This window comes from Antedon bifida, chromosome 5 (assembly GCF_963402885.1).
Source record: "Antedon bifida chromosome 5, ecAntBifi1.1, whole genome shotgun sequence".
In the NCBI taxonomy this organism is placed as follows: domain Eukaryota; kingdom Metazoa; phylum Echinodermata; class Crinoidea; order Comatulida; family Antedonidae; genus Antedon; species Antedon bifida.
Genome location: NC_136230.1, coordinates 21,077,818 through 21,103,334, shown reverse-complemented (window position 1 = coordinate 21,103,334; position 25,517 = coordinate 21,077,818). Strand labels below are relative to the sequence as shown.

Here is a 25,517-nt window from a genome sequence, read left to right as displayed (position 1 = left end):
TGGCTTATAGATAGGCCTAATAATGTTTCTATGCATATGGATAATTGTCGGTCCTATAATAAGATAAACATGGTTCTCGATACGGGTTTCACCATTTTGTGTATGGGACAAAATATTAAAGCTAAAAATCGGTTACATATCTTGGAATTGAACTAGATTTTTTCTGACGAGTGCAAAGGTCAATGCTCGTCTATAATTTATGTATCGACAAGCATTTTTAATAATATTTGTCCAAATTATCTAAAAGAGATTTTTGTACTTCTAGTGCTTCATTGGTTCAGCGTATGCTAAGATTGGATAGTTAGAAAACAAGGCCATATACATGGCTGCATTCGCGTGCGCCAATTTGAGTTAGTGTTTACCGACCGACATAGTGAGCTGTATAGAGTCGCGTTTGCACGCGACTAAAAATTAATACTCTTAGTCATGTTTCAATTGAACTGCTATTGCATAGAACTTTTATCCATTTTCATATATGCATATCTTTTTGCAATTCGAATATATGACATTTTTAAATTTAGTGACCTGAGAAAATCATTTCCAATCTTTAGAGTGCACACGTAACAACATTATCTTCAACCTTGTCTAACCCGCCTTCTTCAAAACTGGAAATAACGGTGTCATCTGCATATCTTAATTTGTTTATATGCACACCTATGCCAGGTAAACATACCATTTATCACATTATACTCACAACAAATATTAATAAATAACAAATATTTTAATCAAACAAACAAAACTTTAACATGAGTAAAAAATAAAATATTTGTCCATTGTCTTCATTTTAGAATAGCGCCGCCATTCGAACTAAATTGACGCGATTCCGGTTAATTTTAGGAATAGGAACTTACTTTCAGATAATTATAAAAACAAGTTCCGTCAACTCGACGCGAGTTAAAGTGGTACTAAAACTAGCAAGACGGAGGCTTAGCTCCGAACAATAACAACTCTGTGGTTGATGGTAGTGCAAGAACATTATTTCTGTACATATTTATGGTTTTCTACACTGCCTTTATTATTTAGGTGCTTTTTAGAAGACACTAAGTTAACGTAGGTTTAGATTCCAAAACATGACTACGTCTACTGGTGGTTTTAACAGAACGAGTAGACAGAGACTTCAGGCCTGTCATTTTAGCCAGGACAACCCGGAAGTAAAACAACAACCGGCTACAGACAACACAACATTAAGCGAAGTACTCAGAAATCTATCTTTAAGAGAATATTTAGCACAAGAACATGCACGAACGTTAGAATACGGCCAAAAGCTACAATGGTATCATGGCAAAATATCACGAGAAACGGCAGTCCATATTTTGTTCGAAAATGGAAACACAGATGGTTTGTTTTTGGTTCGGGAAAGTACCAGTGTTCCGGGAGACTACGTCCTTTCTCTAGTGAAGTCAGGCCAACCTCAGCATTTTCAGATTCATTGCTGCGGTGACTTCTTTTACCAAATTGAGAGTGGACCACCATTTGCAGGACTGGAGAACTTAATTTCTCATTATAAAGAATCATCAGATGGATTACCTACTCATCTTGGGGCGTTCTGTAAAGGTGAACTACCCCCGCCAACAACAATGAAAAATGGAAGGGATACACCACTTCACAAGTAAGTAATGTAAAAAAACCATCGCAGGGCCGTAGCCAGGATCTTATTATTTGGGTCACTTCCATATTTTGTTAAATGGCACCCCTAGATGGCCAGAAATGGTACTCTCGCACTTAAAAGTTCATGATAAATGGCATCTCTAATTGGCTGGAAAAGACACTCTCATGCAGCATGCTACCAATGAGCAAAACTGTCAAACTTTTTTCCTCCTCCTTACACACATGGACTATTTAAAGGACGATAACATTTTCAGTTGCCATACAGATGTTGCGCATCCTCTGTGCGAAACCGCTAATTGTTTGATCATTTGGTATTTTGTTTTGCGTTCAAGTTCAGTGCGATCGTATGTCTAAGGGAAGCCCCGAAAAAAGCACACTTTGGGTGAGAAGGCAAATTCAATGCTTAGGCCGCTGGAAATACATTACATGGTTCTCGTCAGCACTTATCAAAAAATTGGTGCGGGATTTTTGTCAACGTTCATCTTTCATCACAGTATTTTAATTAAGTGAAATAAACCTTGAATGCAATAATGCCGTAGGCAGAGAGGTAGCTAGTCACGACGATCGATCGCGAAATGTATGAGAGCAGCAGACCAAAAAAAAACGTGGTAGACCTCGTTGAATTCTGATGCAAGGTATGGATATCGCGTGTGGATATGACAAACACACGCTCACCGCACGCCCGGACTAGAATACTTGGTTTCAGAATGAGGCTTAAAATACGGATTGATCGCGGTCCGCGACGATTAATATACACACTTTATGTTGCGAAATCGTGCGATCACATACACAATGGTTTGAGCGTTCACGATCGACGGGAGGCGAGTCGGATTTTCATGAAAATATAACAAAATTTGTACTTTTCCCTGTTTTTTCTTAACAAATACACAAAGATGAAAGATGAACTTTTTGGGTGCGGGGCCTAAAATCGCGAGCGGGCGGTGACGAGAAACATGTAATGTATTTCCAGCGGCCTTATTATAGCTCTATCTATATTATTTACAGCAATTTGTTGAGGAAATTAAATATATCAATGTAAATAGGTGGTATTGATACAGTTGAATACGTAGCGGCTGGTGGCCTAGAAAAAAATAATCGGATGCTATAATGTAAACTACAGTACATGTTGCCATAGATATTATAGTGTAATATCTTGATATTCACTATAATCCTCTATGATGATGATGATACACTATACTTCATAGCCACACATAAATACTGTACAGTAGGTTCCATTTTTTGATGTACGCCTGAAGGCTATATACTTTATGCATGCTGACTGCCAGTTATCTAAACAATATGTACACGGTTGTCTGGCGGTGTACTTTGTACGAATCGTTCGTGGCCTTGCTCGCTGTAGTGCGGTATTCGCGTCAATCATCTTACATCCAGGGACCAAAAATTTGTATTTATTTTTCAGGTGAAAATCTGAAATTCATTTGCAACTCTCAGAAATGTACATACACGTATTGCTCGACATACGCTCATACAGGGAAGAAGGTATGAGGTATTCACGAACAAGTTTATAAATTTTGCAATTTAGGAATAACCTTTTGTACTGTGCGGAATGTATTTGGAGGATTTTCAGTCTAGAGATGAGTTGGATGTATTGGGTATGTCTGTGATAGGGGTTCGCAGTCGGTCAAGCGGGGTTCGCTGTAAAGGGCGGTTCGCCCGAACCGTGTGCAATACACTGAAGTTATATTAAGGATATTTTTTGGCCCATCCGTTCAATCATGTTTTAATGTGCAAAGAAATATCAATAAAGCAGACATTCCAACCCCGTAGTTAGTTAACAATTTTGTTAAAAAATGTGTGTGACGTCACAACTAATTGATAATTAATTAATTTGCATTAATTGATTCACATTGAACACAAAAAATATTATCCTATTGTTAGGTATGTGTGTTTTATTCAGCTACGATTGTATTGAAAAATAGGCTACGATCATATTGCTGTTTACTAGCGCACTATAGAATTACATTTCTGGCGAACTAGATGTGCCATTTATCATGAATTTTCCATGCGTACCATTTCTTGCCACCTAGCTAGGGGTTTCTTTTAAAGCCCCATTCCCTACGTTTTTTAGATCTAATTTAAGATCACAAACTATATTTAATGTAAAAATAATACTATATGGTCCTATTGCGATAACTTTTTTCGTCTTTAAACGGTTAAAAATGTGAAAAATAAGTCGATTCTAATAATTATAGCGGCCCGCTATAAATCCCAAAATGCATTGCGCGCGGATTGATATTTTTGTTTTTCACCTGTAATTCGCCCACTTTTCGATCGATCGTGAGGCCAAAACAAATGGAAGACTCCTAACTTTTCAGCGAAAATACCGGGTTTTCCCCAATTTGTATCAACGGAGTCTGGCAAAAATAGAAAGACAATTAATGCAGCAACTATACAACATCAGGCTAGGTATATAGCTCGCGTACGATGTTCGTACGTTACCGATGTTTACCAGCTAGGCCTACAAAACTAAGCCTAGCTAGGCTAGGCCTAAGACCGTCCATGAGGTCGATCGCCGCGAGCTACTTAGGTAGTGCATTGTTTCTCACTTTTTATCATAATTTACCATAAAACGTACATTTAAGACAAGAAATGACATGGTTTAATGTTTTTAAAGTGATATATATGTATTATTTTCCAAAAAACGTCCAAAATTGCAGGGAAGGGGTCTTTAACAAATGCACCTTGCCACAGGCCCCACCATGGGCTCAAATACTGAGTCTACAGCCCTGGACTGGACTGGAAACCCCCTCAAAATAGTCCTGCAACCGCCCTGTTTATTTTCAGAGAAATTTGATTGCAGGTTCTAGTTAAGTTAATCACTGAACCATAGAAGAAAAAAAACCCAACAAAATAATGTTTATCATTTAAATAAACTAAAACAAAATAAACAGTTAAACTCAACCAAAAACTCATTGGCTGGCAGCCAATTTAACTATGTTTTTCTTTAAATTACAGTTTTTCAGGTAAATAAATTTTTTTCGATCAAATAACGATGTGAAATTAAAATAAGTTATTCAACAAAACAAAAAATATATATATATATAATTAATAATCTTTATTTCAGTAATCAAAATGTTTATGTTGGTGTAGTAAAAAAAATACTTTGTTTTAATTCAACATTTACTGTAATTAATCAATTTCTCAAAGAACAACCATATTCTTAGCCAAACTAATTTAGCACTGATTAAACAATAAATTTGAATTAGGCAATTTACTTGTAACCTGGCAATATCTTCACAACTAAAACTTGACATATTAATCCTGTATTAATATTAAAATAATGTAACTGTAGACTTGATAATTACATGTTCCTTCCTCATTGACACTTTTGCCTTTAATATTAATGTGTCTATTTTTGTTAGTGAACTTGTAGATTAAGACATTGACAGTTGTAATTGGCTAATTTTAGTAAGTATGAAAAACAGAAACTGAAATAAGAAGTCATGGACCTTCCTCCTAATTTTCTTTATTTTAATTTATTATTTAATTAATAAATTGAGAAAAAGAATGTATAATAAAGGTTACTTTCACTTCCGTTTTCATCACATCATACAGTATTTTCAAAGCAACACTACTATACTTGGCTACATTGATGGGATATGAATTTCAAACATCCTCCTCCAGTGACTAACAAAGTGTTTTGAGTGTACTCAGAACAATTTGAAGAGAGCGATATTTATGCCGTTTACGCAAAATTTCGATGATATGAATTTTATGACGCGATATAAATGAAATGTTTTGAATTGAATGTTTTTAATAAAATATTTTGAATGAAATGTTTTGAAATGAAATGTTTTAAATGAAATGTTTTGAATGAAATGTTTTAAATGAAATGTTTTGAACGAAATGTTTTAAATGAAATGTTTTAAATGAAATGTTTTGAATGAAATGTTTTAAATGAAATGTTTTGAATTAAATGTTTTAAATGAAATGTTTTGAATGAAATGTTTTGAATTAAATGTTTTGAAAGAAATGTTTTAGAATGAAATGTTTTGAATGAAATGTTTTGAATGAAATGTTTTGAAAGAAATGTTTTTAATGAAATATTTTTAATGAAATATTTGAATTGAATTGAAAAGTCAAACTATTGGCGCCGTATGTCATTCTCGCTCGCGATTTTTTTTCTCAACTTCTTCATTCAAAACATTTCATTCAAAACATTTCTTTCAAAACATTTTATTCAAAACATTTCATTCAAAACATTCAATTCAAAGCATTCAATTCAAAACATTTCATTCATATATCACGCCATTCAATTCATATCGATGCATTTCATTCACATATCGCGTCATAAAATTCATATCATCGAAATGTTGCGTAAACGGTGTTCCATAGATATTGGCATAATGCAGATATACCTTTTTATGAAATCATGTCCAAACTGTAGAGGGTGTTATAATATTTTGCAAAAAAACATCAAAGGAGAGCAGGAGATGACACAAAATAAAACTTTATTAAAACATTCATTAATTTAGTCATAACGTATTCATTTATTAAGATAATTTGTTATCATTAGCTGTAAAAACCTGTAATTTGTAAATTTTATGAGGGGTAACTGACTCATTTGAGTTATAGCAATGTATTTTGCTTTAGCTGCCCCTGATATAATTATATTGTATTGATTTTATGCTGGTGGAATAAATAAATGAAACAAGCATTTAGCAAAACATTCAATTACTGATTTAACATGTTCGAAAATTTGTAACTTCGCAACTATTCTCCATGTAAATCAAATAAAAAATTGTGTTCCTGCTGAAACAATGAATTATCATTATTTGCATCTATTATCAATTTGATGACATCATTTGAAAAAATGGAAATATGTGTCCTGTAATGTCACCTTATGCTATCACTACATTCAACACTACATTATAAATAGGATAAGCATACATATCATGGAAAGTACTTACTGAATATACTGTAGTAGAACAGACTGAAATTAGATTAGTGCTTCTCAGTTATCCGCTTAGTAGCGGAAAACTCCTTGTAACTGTCCTGTTTCTTAGTAGCGGATAACTCCTTGTAACTGTCCTGTTTCTTCATCTTTTTTTCTTCATCTTTCTTTCTGTCATTTTTGTGCAGAGCGTATCTCAAAAACGTGCAAACATAAAATTTTATAACTTTGTCAACATGTGGGCATTTACGTGAAGTTGTGCACCTCCTATTGTGAATGACGTCAGAAATGCGCAACGTGACTTGCGCGCGATTTTATGAATTTCGCGTATTTAACATAGATCGAAAACCATATAACATTTTAATTTGAAACTTAGCAAAAGTTTAATTTATATCTTGCGCTAACTTTTTTTGCAAAAAAAATGGCATGTTTTACACGAAGTTACGCGCGTTTAAACTTTAAAAAAGCGAAAAAACAATTTCTAATCCACTTTCTACGCATTTCATGTCATTTTGAGCATGTCAAAAATTACCACGCCCGTGCACGTAAGCGTTAAAAACATCATTTTTTCAAGTGATTTATGTTTTTCCAGCCTTTTCTAGTAACTTTACCAACTTTTAAAAAATTTCGACTTAAAATGACGTCATACGAGCACGTAGAATTGGATAATTTGCGCACATTTTTGATGAAAAAGTTCAAAAATTCTTCAAAATTATGCCTTTTTTTAAACAGTTGTAGTTGTTTCTAAACTAAACGGTAAAAGTTATTTTTATTACATATTCTGGAAGTTGTAGATATCGGATCATGCATTAATATGACTAACCGGACATTGTGACGTCATCGTATGGCCACGCGAATATAAAATATAGGATTTGTGTATCTTTCGTCATAGCTCATCACATTTAATAGAGCGCATCTCTACTTATCCGTTTTCCATTTTCACGCCGATTTTGATATTTTCTAGGTAAATCAACTATCTTTCGCAAGAGTTAAAAATATTTTAATTTTATGACGTCATCATGCTTAAAAATTTAAATTACGTGGGTCATTAATTTCATCTTTACAGTAAATTTTAATCTGTTATAGCTCGTAAGAATAAAATGTGATGATCACGATTAAAACGTTTTCTGGAAGCTATTGGATTGTAGATACGAATTCATGTGAACATTTTGCCAATCGGATGTTGTGGCATCAGCATATGGCCACTTGACTTTAAAAAGTTGTATTTTCATCTTTTGCGTCATAGTTCATTACAGTTAAAAGAGTGCGCATCAATATTTCACATATTCACATTTCTTCTACACGTTAATATGTTGTTGCTGAGATAATTTCCTTCCGAAATTGCTACCTTTGCGTTTCATTTTGAAACCGTCAACATGTTAAAAATTGAAATAAATAGCAGGTCCCGTAATTTCCCCTATTCTACACTGTATGTGATATGTATACAGATTATACTGTGTATACTATGACACAAAATAACAGAATTCAGCAATAAAAACATATCATATTTGTCAGTTCAGGTCATAATGCCATAATCTTTTTCTGTGTGCAATATTACAACGTATGACGTGCACGTGGCGTCTGTCGTGCGGATAACTAACTCGTTAAAGTGACGAGTTTCATGTCTAGTCTAGTAGTGTAATTTATCTAACCAGGAAATAAAGGTATTAAATGCATACACTGTGTCATCATTAACAATACTCTCTTCCAACATGTGTAATTTCATTCAGTTTTTATATTCAAGCAACTTCCTCAAAACAATACAAAGCATCTAGGCTGAAAAAGCTTTTATTCATACAAATGCTTTATATTTTGGAGAAAATAACACAATAAGAATCCTTTCCCTATTAAACTATATCTCAGAATATGTACCAGTAAGCTACTGCACCCTATATGTTTCAAATTTGCAACTAAATTATCGGAGCAAAGCTATTATTAAATTCATTTTAGGCTGATTGACCAGGAACAAATGAAATTTTAAAGTCTTGTGTCTATTTCATTCATAAAACCTTTATAAAAATAATCCACCAATCACAACATTATGACCACACCGCAATGTTCCACAATCATCATTTCTTCTGATGATAATTATTACATTTTGGTATACAGACATTCCAACTCCAGGATGTTCACAAGCAGGACATATTTTATGGACCACATTTTAGTATAATTTTCAGACCTGATAGTGTTAAAAGATAGGACAGAATTTTCAAAAGCCCGCGAGCAGTCTTAAAGTAACAAGTAAACTGAAATTGCATTTTCTCGAGAACTACTTGTCCAAAAAACTTCATTTTTGTACAAGAGGCAAGAGTTATAATTTGTGATTTGTTATTTTTAAACATAATTTGATTTAATTTCTTTTCAAATTCACCTGTTTGTATTTGGAGTTGCTGTTCTATTGTTTGTCAACTGATACTATTGTTAGTTGAAAGGCTGGATAAATAATTATTACACCAAATTCGCATACACATGCTTGTAGTGAAATTAGCCTAAATCACACACAGCATTAAGACACACAAAAATATATATATAATTTCCTGGAGAAATCTTATGTAGGAGAATTTTACAGGCAGTAGGCGGAGGTATGCACTCTCGGAGTGGCTTTCTAGTTTATTTATTTATTCTTTCCTTTGCACTATTTTGTCCGTCAATTATCTTGAGATCAATTTCATCTAGCTAAGTCAACTTTTCAGAGTATATTCCTTATGGCCAGAGAATCGATGTGGTTATCTTTTCATGGTGCGCAATAAAAATCATATACATGTATTATAATTAAACCAAATTTGGTACTCTTAAGTTTCATCATATGACAATACAAATATGTGGGTAGCGCCTATAACCCATGCGTACGAACGCTTACAATTTTCAAAATTGTCAAAATTTATTTTCGATAAAATTAGAGTAAGTTTTTTCAGGCAATTTATTATTTTATTCACTTTTCAACTTAAAACCACATTATACGAGCATGTTAAAAGCTACGCACGTGTAAGTTAAAGACCCATTCCTACAATTTTTGACGTTTTATAAAAAAAATAATGCATATATATTACTCTAAAAACATTAAACCAGGTTATTCCTTGTCTTAGACGTACGTTTTATGGTAATTTATGATTAAAAAGAGAGAAACAATGCACTGCCTAAATAGCTTGTGATGAATGTCCTCTCGTGGATGGCCTTTAGGCCTAGCCTAGCTAGGGTTAGTTTCGTAGGCCTTGCTGGTAAACAACAATAACATACGAACATCGTACGCTAGCTATAGGCCTAGCCTGATGTTGTCTAGTTGCTGTATTAATTCAAGTCTTTATGTTTTTGCCAGAATCTGTAATACAAATTGGGGGAAACCCGGTATTTTTGCTGAAAATTAAGTTACGATTCTTCCAGTTATTTTGGCCTTCACGATTGAAAGTAGGTGAATCACAGAAGAAAAATGAAATATCAATCCTCCGGGTGCAATCCATGTTGGGATTTATAGCGGGCCGCTCAAAATTATTAGAATCGACTTATTTTTCACATTTTTAAGGGTGTGTGGCTCAGTGTGTTGGACGTTGGACTACTGATCGTGAGACCGAGGTTCGAATCCAACTCTCGCCGCATTGCTTGTATCCGTAGGCAAGATACTTTACTTACGTTTGCCTCTCTCCACCCAGGTGTATAAATGGGTACCCGGTTAGATCAAGACACAACTTTGCGCTGATTACTAGCTGCATTATGGAAGTATGTTTCCATACGTGTTTGATCCAAAAAAATGACTGGGGTAATAATGTTCAGCGCATTGAGAGCTTGCTTATATGCGCTATATAAGAATGAACTATTATTATTATTATTATTATTATTATTTTAACCGTTCAAAGACAAAAAAAGTTACCTTACCAGGAAATAAAGGTACAAAATGCATACACTGTATCATCATTAACAATAATCTCTTCCAACATGTGTAATTCCATTCAGTTTTTATATTCAAGCAACTTCCTCAAAACAATGCAATTGCATCTAGGCTGAAAAAGCTTTTATTCATACAAATGCTTTATATTTTGGAGAAAATAACACAATAAGAATCCTTTCCCTAAACTATATCTCAGAATATGTACCAGTAGGCTACTGCACCCTATATGTTTCAAATTTGCAACTAAAATTTCGGAGCAAAGCTATATATTAAATGATTCATTTTAGGCTGATTGACCAGGAAAAAATGAAATTTTAAAGTCTTGTGTCTATTTCATTCATAAAACCTTTATAAAAATAATCTACCAATCACAACATTATGGCCACACCGCAATGTTCCACAATCATCATTTCTTCTGATGATAATTATTACATTGTGGTATACAGACATTCTAACCCCAGGACGTTTAAAAGCAGGACATATTTTATTAGGTTATATGCATTATCATGCATATAACCTTATTGATTCTGTCAGAATCTTTATTTACCTCCGCCAAGGAGGTATATGTAGTCAATCGCGTAAATTTGTTTGTTAGCAAGATTACTCAAAAAGTAATTACAAGATCTGGACCACTTTTTATTATAATTTTCAGACCTGCATTAATTGTCTTTCTGTTTTTGCCAGAATCCGTAATACAAATTGGGGGAAACCCAGTATTTTCGCTGAAAAGTTATGATTCTTCCAGTTATTTTGGCCTTCACGATTGAAAGTAGGTAAAGTCACAGAAGAAAAATGAAATATCAATCCGCGCGCAAGAAATATTGGGATTTATAGCGGGCTAATCAAATTTATTAGAATCAACTTATTTTTCACATTTTTAACCGTTAAAAAAAGATATCGCAAAATGCTGGGTTCCCGAAAATTGCACAGATACTTTAAAAAATTTCAATACAATAAATGTACATAAAATTGCTGTCCGACATCAAACTACTCCTAACTCAACAGTTTTCCTCTTCGTCTTTTTTGGCTAAAAAAATCCGGGAATTCCCCTTCTAAAACACACAACTTATCACATTTAGTACAGGTATTGTGACATGTGCATAATTAAATGCCGGCCTTCAGTAACTTGAAAATACTATACTAAGGTTTAGGCCTTCTTAGCCTACATAAACATTTTGAAAAGCGGGACTATTTAGTGTTGGGCGGGACAGCTGGACACTGGACATAACATCAAAAAGCAACAATCCTGCCAAAATCAGACCAGTTGGAATATATGGGTATTTTGTCATCGATGTTGCTTCTTATTTTTTTTATTCATTTAAAAACACCAATCCATTCCTTGAAATCTAAGTCAAAATTAGATAGGTTTTTGCTGAGGTGACTGTTGTATTATTATATGGTGTGGACAACACATACCACCCCTAAGGGTCCCTTTGTGTCGAGTGCTGCCACCAAACGGCCCCCGTTCGTCAGTCCACAACGACAGAGGCTGAATGAACCAGTACACCGGAGTAACCCCCTACTCTTCCGAAAGAAGTAAAAGGTTCTTTAAAGTGCACACGAGCCAGATGTGTTTTTTAAAAACACTGCATTTAATTATGTACACCAGTTTGTACAACTTTATTAAATTTTTGTTTATATCAGAGTAACAAGTGAATCCAACTTGAACCTGATGAGGGAGTTATTACGTGAACATAGCCTAGTGTCCAAGTACATAGATGCACGTAACAGTTCAGGCTATACAGCTCTCCAGATAGCAGTAGACAAGGGAAACTATGAAATGGTTATGCTATTGCTAGATCATGAAGCTAATGTTAATACTAAAGATGGTGGTGGAGTTACAGCATTACATGTAAGTAATTGTATTAGGTAATATGCATTATCATGCATATAGCCTTATTGATTCTGTCAGAATCTTTATTTATTTATTTATACTTTCCTTACCATTATTTTGTCCGTCAATTTTCTTGAGATCAATTTTATCTAGCCATTTCAATTTTTCAGAGTATATTCCTTATGGTCAGGAATCGATGTGATTATCTTTTCACGGTGCGCAATCAAAAATTACGCGGTCTACACACGATTTAACAAAATCATGTTTGGAATTATATCTTCACAAGCATGAATCACAATTAAACCAAATTTGGTACTCATAAATTTCTGGTCATATTTCATCATTGGCAATACAATTATGTGTGTAGCGCATATAACGTATGCGTACACATGCTTAAAATTTTCAAAATTGTCAAAATTGATTTTTGATGAAACTAGAGTACTGTACGTTTCAGGCAATTTTAAGCGTTTAAAAAATTACCATGAGTGCGCAGATTTTTGCACGTACTGCGCGTTAATACACCCTCTTTATGCCCGATTTCTGTTTTACAACCTTTCTTTAATAATTTCGTCATATTTTTTTCACTTTTTAACTCAAAATTGCGCTATATTCGAGCACGTCAAAGTGACAGGCTACGCATGTGTAAGTTAACAAAATGGTGAAAATATGATAAATTTTAAAATTAATATAGATCATCGGAATGCTTGTGAACCTCTATTTAGCATTTCATTTTCTTAAAGTGTATGTATCATATGTATGATATATTATGAAATTAAGAGAAAAAAAGTTGGAAAAAAAAGTCATCATTAATTTCACATTAAATTAAAAACAATTAATTTTTTGACAATCAATCAAACTATGACATTTTCTTGGGCTGAAATAACAAACTTAACATTAAATTTCTTTTTTAAAATGTTCATATATTAAAGTTAAGTGTAATGTCATCATAGTAAAAAATTTTAATTCGTTGTGGTATGTAAAAATCTATCTGCACCAAAGTGGTTACTGCATAGTAAATACACGGAGGAATCTTTCTTCAACTTTTAGTCAGTTTTGTATGGCTTGGGGGTCTGTGCTCATGCTTTAGCATTCAAGGTACCCAGATCAAGTCTCACCTTGGGAAATAAAACAAAATAAGATTTTTTTTTATTATCTATATTGTTTGTTCAATTTTATTTCTTATTTATAATGAAATCTAGATAAAAAGTAACTTATGTCTTTATTATTATTATGTAACAAATGTGGTTTATGACATTATACGCAGAGGGATCTTTGATCGGATTGTGATACCAACTATTTGCGTTAGCAAGATCCTATCTTCATATATTATAAATAAAGATTCTGACAAAATCAACAATCAATATACCTTTTAAAAATCAATTATCTTTATTTAAATCAATGCATATAACTTATAATTCGTCAAAGTGACGAATTAAATCTAGTTGTTATAAATATGACTGCGGTAAAATTGAGCAAAGCGCAGGTAGCATTGCTTGGCTGCCTAGGCCTAGCGTAACATCAAAGCGAGGGAGGACTTCAAAAACTGCTAATTATCAAAATTGACCTGATATTTTTAGAATTTTAGAATATGAAATGGGGATCAGCTCAAAAGTTTTAAAGATGTGTGATGTATCCGTTTTCGTTATCATATTCGTAAGGTTGCGAAACCTTCCGCAGGAATAGGAGTAAGGTGACATCACACGCTGTTATCCGCTACCGATTTTTTTTTTTTTTTTCAAATTCTAATATGGTAACCCCATAAAATATTAAGTTACTGTATAAGAATAAACAATTGAAATACACCTTATAATTATGAATACAAACAGTCATTACATACGGTAGTGGAAACTATAATTTAGTACATTAATTTTAAAGGTAGTGAAAAAAAAATGTTTTAATAATTTCTTTCATCAAGCAAAACATAATTAAGTTTCTTACACATAGACTTGCATTTACGAACAGTACACCACAGAGCAACCGGCATGCACATTCATTGATATTTGTTGAAATTGTTATATGCGACATATAAGTTTGGGTCACATCAAATACAAAACGTCTGTATGTGGATCGTAAATTCATACTCATTGCCATCATTGTTTAACATTTAATTTAAAAAATAGGCTTATTTTTTTTGTAATATTAATAATTATTAATTCTATTCAGTTTTTGCATACAGTTGTAGTTCAAATGGGATGTAAAGCTTAAATTTACTCATCAGTATTATGTATTTCCTATCTATTCTCTTGAGTACAATAGTTTGATTCATAAAAATTATTCTCAGACAAATACAGTTTTCTCAACAAAAAGCGATTTTGTGCAATAGAAATATCCTTATATCCTTTAATTGACAAATGTTTTCATATTTTGCATCAACTTCTCTATTAATAGTTTCATGTTTTATATCAAATTTAAACTCCCAGAAGATTTTTACTATTGTTAAATAATTTTAATTTAGGCCTACTGTATGGTATTCATTCGTAATTTGCTCATTGGCCTTCAAATCTAATTTTAATCTTTGATTTAGTTTTGCTTTCATTTTAATTCTGGCACACACCACTACATGGCATTATACAAAATATATTTGTAATTTTTTTACTTTCCTTATTAGTGCATGTACATTTATTACCTATTCCATTGTAATTTTTATTGATAGTTTATATTACATTTAAATTGGTTAAAAATAACGTGTAAGGTTCAAATTTGACACTTTTAGGTTTTTTTAGAACGTTAGTCAGAGAGTGTTTATTGACAATACCGGGTCTTTAAAATTACAGCACCATTTTATTGATTTTACTTGTCAAATTATGCGCGCACACCACCACTACTCTATACACTATACTACATATATATGGTATATCTACTAGAGAGAGGCCCAGTCAGATTTCGAATGCATGCATGTGTAGCTACAGTACTGTGGCAGCCATAGATGTGATGACAATACCTCTGTGACTCAACAATGTACTGTATTTTTGCGATTGATATATGTGGTGATCATATAAGTTGTGATATAAATACTTGCATAAATGTTTTATACTTTTATTAAACCAATTTGAATGCATTTCCCTTCAAATAGTGATTTTAAAAAATGGTCACTGGAATGTTGGGATATGTGGGTCACTACTACAGTAATGCCCACTTATGTAAATGTGTGTTAACACATGTGTTTTTGCAAAATGTGATTTCAATCACTTTGAAAGGTAGGACCATCCCAATATGAGACGATTGGTAAGTAATATAGTAATTTTATACATGGAACTACTCTTTAAATGAAAAAAAGATTTTTCATTTTTTGTATTATTTCTTTAGCACGCTTGCATGAACAACTTTCCTTTAATTTGCCAACTTCTGGTTGAGAGGGGTGCTGATCCGACAGCCCGCCATCATACAACAGGTTGGGTACCACTACATACAGCAGCACAACGAGGCCACTCGGAATGTGTCAACCAATTACTAAATATGGGTGTGCCTCGATACCCAAGAAATGCAGATGAAGACACGCCATACAATATAGCAGTACGATACTCAAATACTAATACATCGGAATTACTTTGTAAGTTTTTGAAATAGGGGATCACTACTACCTTAGGGAGTAACGCCCCTACCCCGGAATATGCACAGTACTATAGTTTAGTTTAAGATTATAGTTTTGTTCTGTACATCAGTAGGCCTATGTTCTGAAATAAAAGTTGATTGTTTGATTGCGGATTTAATTAATTGATTAATAAACTAAATCAACCACAGAAAAATAACTAAATCTAATCATAATATATATCCTAAAAACACTTATATATTTAATAACCGATAGGCCCAGATTTATTATTAAATAGAGCATTTCAGACTATTTTACATTACTCAAAATGTAGACTAAAATAATTGATAATAAAGATGTATTGAATAAGATGTAGAATAAATGAAAAATGTAGATTAATTAAATCATACTTTGAATATGTTATTTTGTAGTTTTAATCAATCACTTCTGTAGCCAAAAAAAACCCGAAAACTCATAAATTGACAAAAAGTGGTTAAATTCAACCAAAAACCCATTGGCTGGCGGCCAGTTTGACTAAATTTTGCTTTAAATTGATAGTTTTTTCAGGTAAATACAGTTTTGTGACATTAAAATGGCATACTCCACAACAATTTTGTAGGAATTATTTTTTCAGGGGGATAATACATCTTTAAATTATTAAATAGAATATCAATGAAAAAAAAAATAATTTAATGAAGACAGAAGAATAATTAAAACTATTCTTTTGTAAGAAATATATCTTGTTTACTTTTGTTTCAGTGAGGTTCGTACCTCCACCGCCAAAAACAAGCTACACAGAATGGTTTCATGGGGTCAAAGATCGTGGATATGCGATTCAACAAATTACCATGAATGGTGGTGGTCATGGATCATTTCTTGTTCGCACCAGTACACATAAACCTGACACATATGTTCTAACAATGGTTGCAGGAGGCTTATATTATAATTTTGAAATTGAAACAAAGGTACAGTAGGTTCCCATATCACATGCTCTGTCTTTCAATGGTTGCCCTCTCTGTCTTTCAATGGTTGCCCTCTCTGTCTTTCAATGGTTGCCCTCTCTGTCTTTCAATGGTTGCCCTCTCTGTCTTTCAATGGTTGCCCTCTCTGTCTTTCAATGGTTGCCCTCTCTGTCTTTCAATGGTTGCCCTCTCTGTCTTTCAATGGTTGCCCTCTCTGTCTTTCAATGGTTGCCCTCTCTGTCTTTCAATGGTTGCCCTCTCTGTCTTTCAATGGTTGCCCTCTTTTTTCACTCTAATTTTTTTTTTTAAATGCACCATGGCGGATAACTCCTTGTGATTGTATGCGATCATCATCAACTTTTTTTTCTGTATTCTTCTTTCTTTCCACCCTATTTTTGTGCGTTGCGTTTCTCTAAAACGTGTAAACATAACATTTCGTAACTTTGTCAACATATCGACCTGAATGTGAAGTTGTGCACCTCTTATTTTGGAAAAATCCAGAGTTGCGCAATGTGACTTGCGCGCGATTTCATGAATTTAAATGATTGATCATAGATTAAAAACCAAAAGTCATTTGAAAATGTATTTCATATCAAGAGTCAACTTTCTGTGGATTCAAGATGGCATGTTTCACATGTGCGCGCATTTAACATTTTTAAAAATGCGCAACATTAATTTCTAATCAATTTTCTATACGTTTCAGGACATTATGAGAATTTCAAATTCACACGTGCGCACAGCTCGTAATATAGCATAGAAAGGCCGTTTTTGCAATTGATTTTTGTTCTTTATACCTTCGGTGATAGATTTCATTGATTTTTTATGAATTTTAATGCAGAATATAAATGATGAACATTAAACTTTAAAAACCGTTCACTTAAAAATTGCAAATTGTTATTGTTTGTTGTTTGTTTGTTTACTTGCTACTAAAGGTTGATGGGTTCCATATAGATGATGGACCATTCTTCAGCTCTCTAGAATACCTCATTGATCACTATCAGAAATATGAGGATGGTCTACCTTGCAAGCTTACAGTTCCTTGTAAACCATCAACAGTGGTACCTCTTGACAACCATAGAGATGCACCTCCTGCTCTGGGACCAAGACCACCTGACTTGGCAGTTGGTGCTCATCAGAATGCCCAACAACAGGTTCGTTAAGTTTTTAATTAATTACTGTAATAGTAATACGTTTTGAAACAGTCTATAGTTAAATGGCAGTCTTTATGTAACAGGGAAATTAAATGGAATACTCACTATTATATTTGTACTATCCCCTTTTTTCAGAATGCCCAACAAGTTAGTTAAGTTTTTTATTAGTTACTGTCCTGTATAGTACTATAGTTTTGAAACAGTCTATAGTTAAATGGAATAGTTTGCAATAGTGCTGGAAACACAGTGAATTGTTTGAAAAGATTTGGGGCTTACTCACTATTATATTATATTTGTACTATCCCCTTTTGTCAGATTACTAAACAAGAATAATTCACTCTAGTGGCTTAGAAAGTTTACGCACGTTTAGATAGTTATGCAAATTAAGATATATTTATAATAACAGTTGGTTAAAAAGTATTGTTCTTCACACGTTAATTGTAAGTGTTGCTTGTAATTGGAATGAGACACAACCTTTAATTTTAGGTTGATATGTTGTTCTGTAAAAATTTACTGAAATAATATAATTAAAAAAAAGCAATATGCTAAAAATGAATAGAAATAAACCCAAGAACAATTTTTATTTTTTTCCAGAAAGGACCTGTGAACACATCACCAACTAAAGTCTTCTCGTTATTTGGTAAAAAGAAAAAAAATACAAAGACATCAAATGAGGAGAAACAAGACAACTTAAATATTATTGATATAAAAAATATTGTTCAAGGTTAGTAATTTTCTATAAAAAAAGAATACAAATTCTGGTTTTTAACCATGTTACAAGGAAATAAAATAAAATACAGTACACATTTTGTATATTTGGATTTTGGCCAAATTTTGAAACCTTTGGCTAATACAGTACTTTATTTTTCAAATTGATAACAGGAGTAAAAAACAACCTGAATTATTACTGGGAGGTTTTAAACTATAGTTGAACCACCCTTGAAGTGTCAAAATGTCCGGGATTGTACTGGGAAAATATTAAACTATTGGAGTAGGGTGGAGAACTGCTGTGGTGTAGGTACAATAAAACCTCAATTAAATATGGCATGGACCTGCTGCTGTTAAAATGAGGTTACATAAATTTCAGCTATTATATACCATATGTCATAAGCAGCGTAGACGGGTAAAAGTTTTAGGTCTAAACTTTACTATAGGCCCCACGCCTAAATAATCAACCTATAAACACCTATATAAAATCAGCCTGTAACCTACTAAATATTCTCATCAAAATTCGGCCGTAAAAAGCTAGGTCTTAAAAACTTGGCCCCATTGTCTATTCCCTGTTTCTATTTCGCATCTTGTGCTTGTTGCATAGAGCGATGAAGCCATGTGGCCTAGCATCTTCCGTGAGCACATGGCACAATGTTGTTGGACGGTTCCATTTGGGAATAGGGTTTTCTAGTAATAAACGTATACCGACTGTATTAATCGGTTAAGAAACCGATGGTTCGAATCCGTGGAAAAATAACGGTTGTTATAACCACATTTTTGTTATTTTCAAGTTCATTAGATATGCAGATAACTCCTTGTTATTGGATCATCTTTTTTTTTTCTTTATTATTCTTCTTTCTTTCTTCCTTTTTTGTCATCTCCAACATACGGTAATCATATAAAGAGATACCAATTAACTTTAATATTGATGACCTACCAAATAAAATGATGAACAAAGAACTGTGGCGTGGCATTGTGAACTTTATCTTGGATGCATCCGCTTGACAATGATTATTACCATAGAACAAATTTCAGAAAATACATGGCATGTGACCAATAAAATAGCATGGATATGATATATAATTGTATTGTTTTCTGGTTAAAGGTCGTGAGCTAGGACAAGGAGAATTTGGATCTGTATTAGAAGGTATTATGAAAGATAAACATAGTAAAAAGCATAAGGTAGCCCTGAAAACACTTCATGCAGAGCATATCACTACCGGACAAAAAGAATTTCTTCGAGAGGCAGAGGTTATGTGTGATTTGAATCATCCATGTATTGTGAAACTACTGGGTGTAGTTATGGGCCCACCAATGATGCTGGTCAGTTTTCCTTTGTATTACTTAAACTTAAATATACTGATAGAATTGATCTTAACATGATAACATTTCTAAGATTCTGGTAAATTTTTTTGCAAAATGTTATGTTATAGGTTCAGGAACTTGTGCCCATGGGATCACTATTGGACTATTTAATAGATCATGCAAATGAAGTTTCTGAAAAAGATTTAAAGAGGTGGGCCTGGCAGATTTCTCAAGGCTCACTCTATCTAGAATCAAAAAAGTTTGTACATCGTGATTTGGCAGCAAGAAATATTCTGTTGTCAACAAAGGATCAGGTAATTGTTACTAAATGTCATCTAAATGGGTTATGGTTTGATACATCATAACATTCTCTTTTAAAGTACTATACCTTTAAGTGATATCAGGAGGCAAATGAGTTAATACTCCTATTGCTGTATTTTGATTAACTGGGTACAACTGTAGTAGCTTTCCATAGATGTACTGGCCATTACTCCTGTTGAAAAAGTATGGAGTTGAATCCAAACTTTTATTCTAATGTGTTTTACATGATTAACATTTTAGGCCAAGATCAGTGATTTTGGATTGTCCAGGGCAACAAAGCCTGAGAGTGATTATTATAGAGCAACGACTGGTGGTCGATGGCCTGTTAAATGGTTTGTTTTGATTACTACTCTATTGTATTTTAAATTCATCTTTTTTTCTTTTTTTTTATATACAAAATAAGATTGACTGACTGTCATACTTTATTTTATAGACAAATTGAATTCAACATAAAACACTTCATTAGGAAAATTTACCTTCATGAATACTACTTAATAATACTTTTTGTTCACATAAAAGAAATATTCAACGTCAAATAATAAAGTATTTAAATATTATTTTATAAAGGTCTATTGCATGCAAAAAAAGCCCATTTTTACCTCTTTTTTATTAACTTTTAAATACACTTTTGAATGCTGGAGGGGGGAAATATATGGTTGTTGTAAACTTTAGTAACCTAAATAATAATCAAAAAGCTAAAATACTGTTTTTATAATATGTAGGTATGCTCCAGAGTCCATCTATTATGGACAATTTTCTCATGCATCTGATGTGTGGAGTTTTGGTGTTACATTGTGGGAGATGTACAGTATGGGAGATCAACCATATGGAGAAAAAATGGGAGCTGATGTAAGTTATCTAATACCCTTTTCACATCTGTTAAATGTAACAACCCCTGTGAAATCTCGCAAAGACACCGATGAGACGCATGTTTTTGTTTTGAGATGTCCCTAGTTATTACTGCACACGCATGCATTGTGGATCCAGATGGGGTTCGGGTGGGTCCAATGAACCCCCCTCGAAATAGGGGGAAAAATGGCTGGCTTATAATTATATTACAGTTGAAAGAGAGAAAATGGTTTTCAATGTTTAGTCTTCTACATACTTTGTATTCATTTTGCTTTCACTTCTCAGGTAATTAAATTCATTGAAGATGGTAACCGGTTAGAAAAGCCAGAGATGTGTCCACAATGGGTTTATGAAGTGATGCTGAAATGCTGGGAATACAGGAAAGAATCAAGACCAACATTTGAAACCTTGTGTGAAAAGTTTCTTAAGTCACAGTAATATAAATTAGCTAAATCAGGTAACACGCACTTGGTAAACTTTCTCCGTATACTCATAGTAGATAGGATCTCGCTCATTGTTCCAGAATTGTTCATAAATTGGTTACTATGGAACAATTCTTGCTTACATTGTTCGCGATTTACCATTCAGTTGATATTTTCGCGTGTTCATAATTTGAACATGTGTTCATAATTTGAACATGCATTCATAATTTGAACACATGTTCATAATTTAAAGATGTTTATGGCAGTAGAGACAATATGTAAGCGTGTGTAAATTTGCTTCTGTGTTTTCCCCTTTCAATCGGAGGCAGTTTTCTAAATAGTAAATGTCAATGTTTTCGCGAATGTTTACCTTTACGAGAAAAAAAACGGCATATACAGTATTGTATTTATTAACAATTTATCTGAAAGTAGCACTTTTTTACAAGTTGTGTCACAGATGTCTAGAGTAATATGTGTTGCATCTAATCATAGGTTTTCTGTATCATGCGGTACATTGAGTCTTCCCATTTTCTCTTTTCCATTTTTGATTTAGTCGACTTTCATTGAAGTTTTTAGTTAAATTGCATGGATGTGTCTATTTAAATTAACACAAAATCATCTTTTAAAAAATGAGAAGAAAAAAAATACCCACTGATCCAGTTTTCCAATTTGTTTCATAAATTTTGTTTTTAAACCTACTCATCACAATTTCATCGTATAATTCTTGAAGAACTATGTCTCTTTTCAGGAATTTATTTATTCATACAGTACCTACAGTATTTTATTGAATGAGGATAAAGGTACTATTGTATGTATCATTCTCATAGGTCAATCACAAGCTAGGCAAAATTGTGCACACTAGAAAAATATTGTACTCACTCACTTACGCACTCACTAAAATTTGTAAATGTATACAAAATCATGTTTTTTTGCTACGAACCAGAGATTGGGCCAAAATAAAAAGATTAATTAAACAATCAAAATATATGAAGGGATGATAAATTGAAACATATTGATAGTTAAAAGCAGTAGACTCAGAGTTTGAATCACTTTCACTCACAGATTTTCTTATCTTTGCTGTTATAAAGTATTATATATTTCTGTATATTTGCATTTTTTGGTTGGCTCAACCACGCAGCGCCACCTACCATCGTGACGTCAGCACCGCAGAACTCTATATTGATAAGCAGTTTAGATTAATGTTACTGTAACAGTAATTTGTTATTCATGAAATTCAGGTTGCAGCAGCTTGCATATACTTATCTTGGCACTTTTGTCTCCCAAAGAATTAAATTATATATAGTTGCATTTAATGTTTAATGTACTATCCTTATCAATACTTGACTAACTATAGATTTGTTTAAATATTACACTTTGTTTCAAATAATTGTGAGGTCACAAAACTCCATGATACAAATTGCTTATTACATTATTCATTTCTAGAGAAAGCGAACAGCAAAAAATCATTGACAGGACATTTTTGTACCATTTTTATTAAGTCAGTAATTTGATATAACGGTTTAAAAAAGGTAAAACTGCCCAGGACCACAATTTATTTCTACGCCGGGAATGTTAAAGCGTCGCTATCCAATCGAGTTTGAACAATACCATGAAAGCCCCAGTTGTCTAATGGTTAGGACATCTGCATATCAAGCAGAAGGTTCCGGGTTCGAGCGGTTGGGGCGACTTTTTCTCATTCTCACAGATTTCCTCATCTTTATCGTTTCAAATTAATTAATTAAATTTCAGTATATCACCAGGCGGTTTAGAATTTATTCTGTGCCTGTGATGTTTATATATTTATTTACATTCATAAACGTAAATAAATAAATATTAAATCAATCAATCAATGAGAAATTAAATAGCAATAATTTATTCCATGACAAGATCTTTTAAACATTTAAGGTATTATAGAATATTGAATTTTTATATGCATTTTGAATGGTATAAAAGAGAAATAATTTCTCTCCAATATAATTGGTATTTTGTAGTGTAAAAAATGTAATTTTTTATCCTGAATTTATGTAAAATGATAATTCGAAATTTGCAGAAAAAGCTAGTAGGTTTAATACATTTTGCATCGATTCAATGTCATTTGTTAGTAATATTCATAATGCTAGTAATATTAGAGAGGGTGCCTTTAAGTAAGTTTCTCTTTCTACCATTTGGTAGGCAGAGTCTACTATTTATCAAAAAACATGTTTAACTTGATAACTTATCTGTATAAACATTTTTTAAATTACAATTTTGTGTATATTATTATAAAAAATGTTGTTATTGCACAATTTTTTATTAGTTTTACCTTTATATTTTTTGTTAGCAATCTATAGTGTATTGTTTTTTTTATAGACAAAGGTAGTAAAAGTACAGTCATCTTAATGGAGCTTTAATATAATAATAATAATAATACTATAAAAGTGCTTTTTCATATTAAAACATATATATTAATATTGAAAAAAGATTTCAATGTCTGTAAATGATCGAATCATTGCTAGCTGTGTATGCATTGTATACCAAATGCTCAAATTATAGTGTCCTTGTTGAATCCCACATTTACATGTAAAATGCTTATTATTGATTGAGTGGTACTTTTATCAATGCTTCTTGAATTAGCTTAACCGTCTTTGTCAAAATTAGGTGATGATGTACTGTATGCCGTAACATCTTACATTTATTCCCAAACCAATAGTGCTTATTATTGCTTTAATAGTTTTTTTTAATAATATATTTTGTAACCAATAAACATTACAGCTTTCTTTTAGTTTCTGCTATTTGTGCTTGTTAATCAGAGAGTCTTCTTCTGTACAGGTATAATGAATGTACTATACATTCACAAATTTATATTAAATGTTGTTGCATTGATTGCAACAAAGAATTATAATTACATGTGATTTAAATTTATTTTAAACAATTTGAGTAGGTTCTATATACGTGTATACCTCTATAAGTTACATAATAGATGGTATACAATGAGGTGGGCAATTCATGTAAAAAGAAAATTAACACAGCACACTGATGTTTATTGATGGGCCACACACGAATGAATTTTAAGGATAAACAGACACTAAAAAAGTTTAAAAAATAGCAGTAATTTGACGTGCGACCATGTTACGTCACTGTATAAACTACGCAACCTCCTCTGTGTCCGCCATGGCCGGATCGCCAAAAAAAACAGTGTTTAGTCAACCGTATCGAATCATCGCGTCGTTGAAGTACCTATTCCTTGAATGAACAGAATGATTTCACAGTTTGGCTCAGTGCTTAGTATGGTCGAGTTCGAATGTGTAATTATTGAGTACTAGCAATTATACCCGCACCAGGGCGGGTTTCAAAATTAATTTAAAGGCTTCTCAGTATATAACACCCGACGCCAGTATGTCCCTATACTTACCACACCCCACACTCTTTTTTGAAAACAAACTCTTCCCAGGACAAATTCAACTTCAAATGAGAGGGGTATACATAGCTACGATAGGCCTATGGTTTAAGTACGTTGTAAACTTTGTAAATGAATAGGGGTCATACTGGCTGATAATTAAAATATCTAATTTTGATCTGCGGGCCCCCAGCCTTCTTTCTCCTCTCACCATCCCAACCACAATTAACACACCTTAACAACTCTACCCCTGGACAGTTCAAATTTAGTAACTTTTCCTAACACACCCCAGATACTGGGTGATATGTTTAAGACGATTCCAGACAAATTATGTTAGCCATCACTCCCAACCCATAATCCCTCAGTGGCAGTTTTCAAATGTAGTAGATTCCCAGTACAGTTTCAGTCATGGTGATAGGCCTACTTCCCCACCCCAAACTCTCATCCCCTTCCCAGGGATAATTAAAATACTTAAACAATTTCCTACCACAATTCTGGTCAATTTGATAACCTACTACACCTAGTCTAAGGAAAATCCCCACACTATCCCCTGAACCACAACTTTTACACCCTATCTAAAAGAACCCCCCTCTCCCCCCAATCCCCCTCTCCCACCAATTCCCCTCCCCCTTTGAAATGTAGTTTAAAACC

At 33.0% G+C, this 25,517-nt stretch overlaps 1 protein-coding gene across 1 annotated transcript; it reads left to right on the top strand.

Annotated features, from left to right (window-relative positions):
• Positions 1-884: 884 nt before the first annotated feature.
• Positions 885-24,371, top strand: LOC144843691 (tyrosine-protein kinase HTK16-like). Its single transcript, XM_078700579.1, has 11 exons — positions 885-1,609; positions 12,051-12,258; positions 15,547-15,790; positions 16,529-16,734; positions 17,664-17,882; positions 18,477-18,606; positions 19,699-19,916; positions 20,027-20,212; positions 20,460-20,551; positions 20,942-21,068; positions 21,354-24,371. The coding sequence occupies exons 1-11, from the start codon at positions 1,071-1,073 to the stop codon at positions 21,504-21,506; spliced, it is 2,322 nt and encodes a 773-aa protein (XP_078556705.1). The 5' UTR covers positions 885-1,070; the 3' UTR covers positions 21,507-24,371.
• The last annotated feature ends 1,146 nt before the right edge of the window (positions 24,372-25,517 follow it).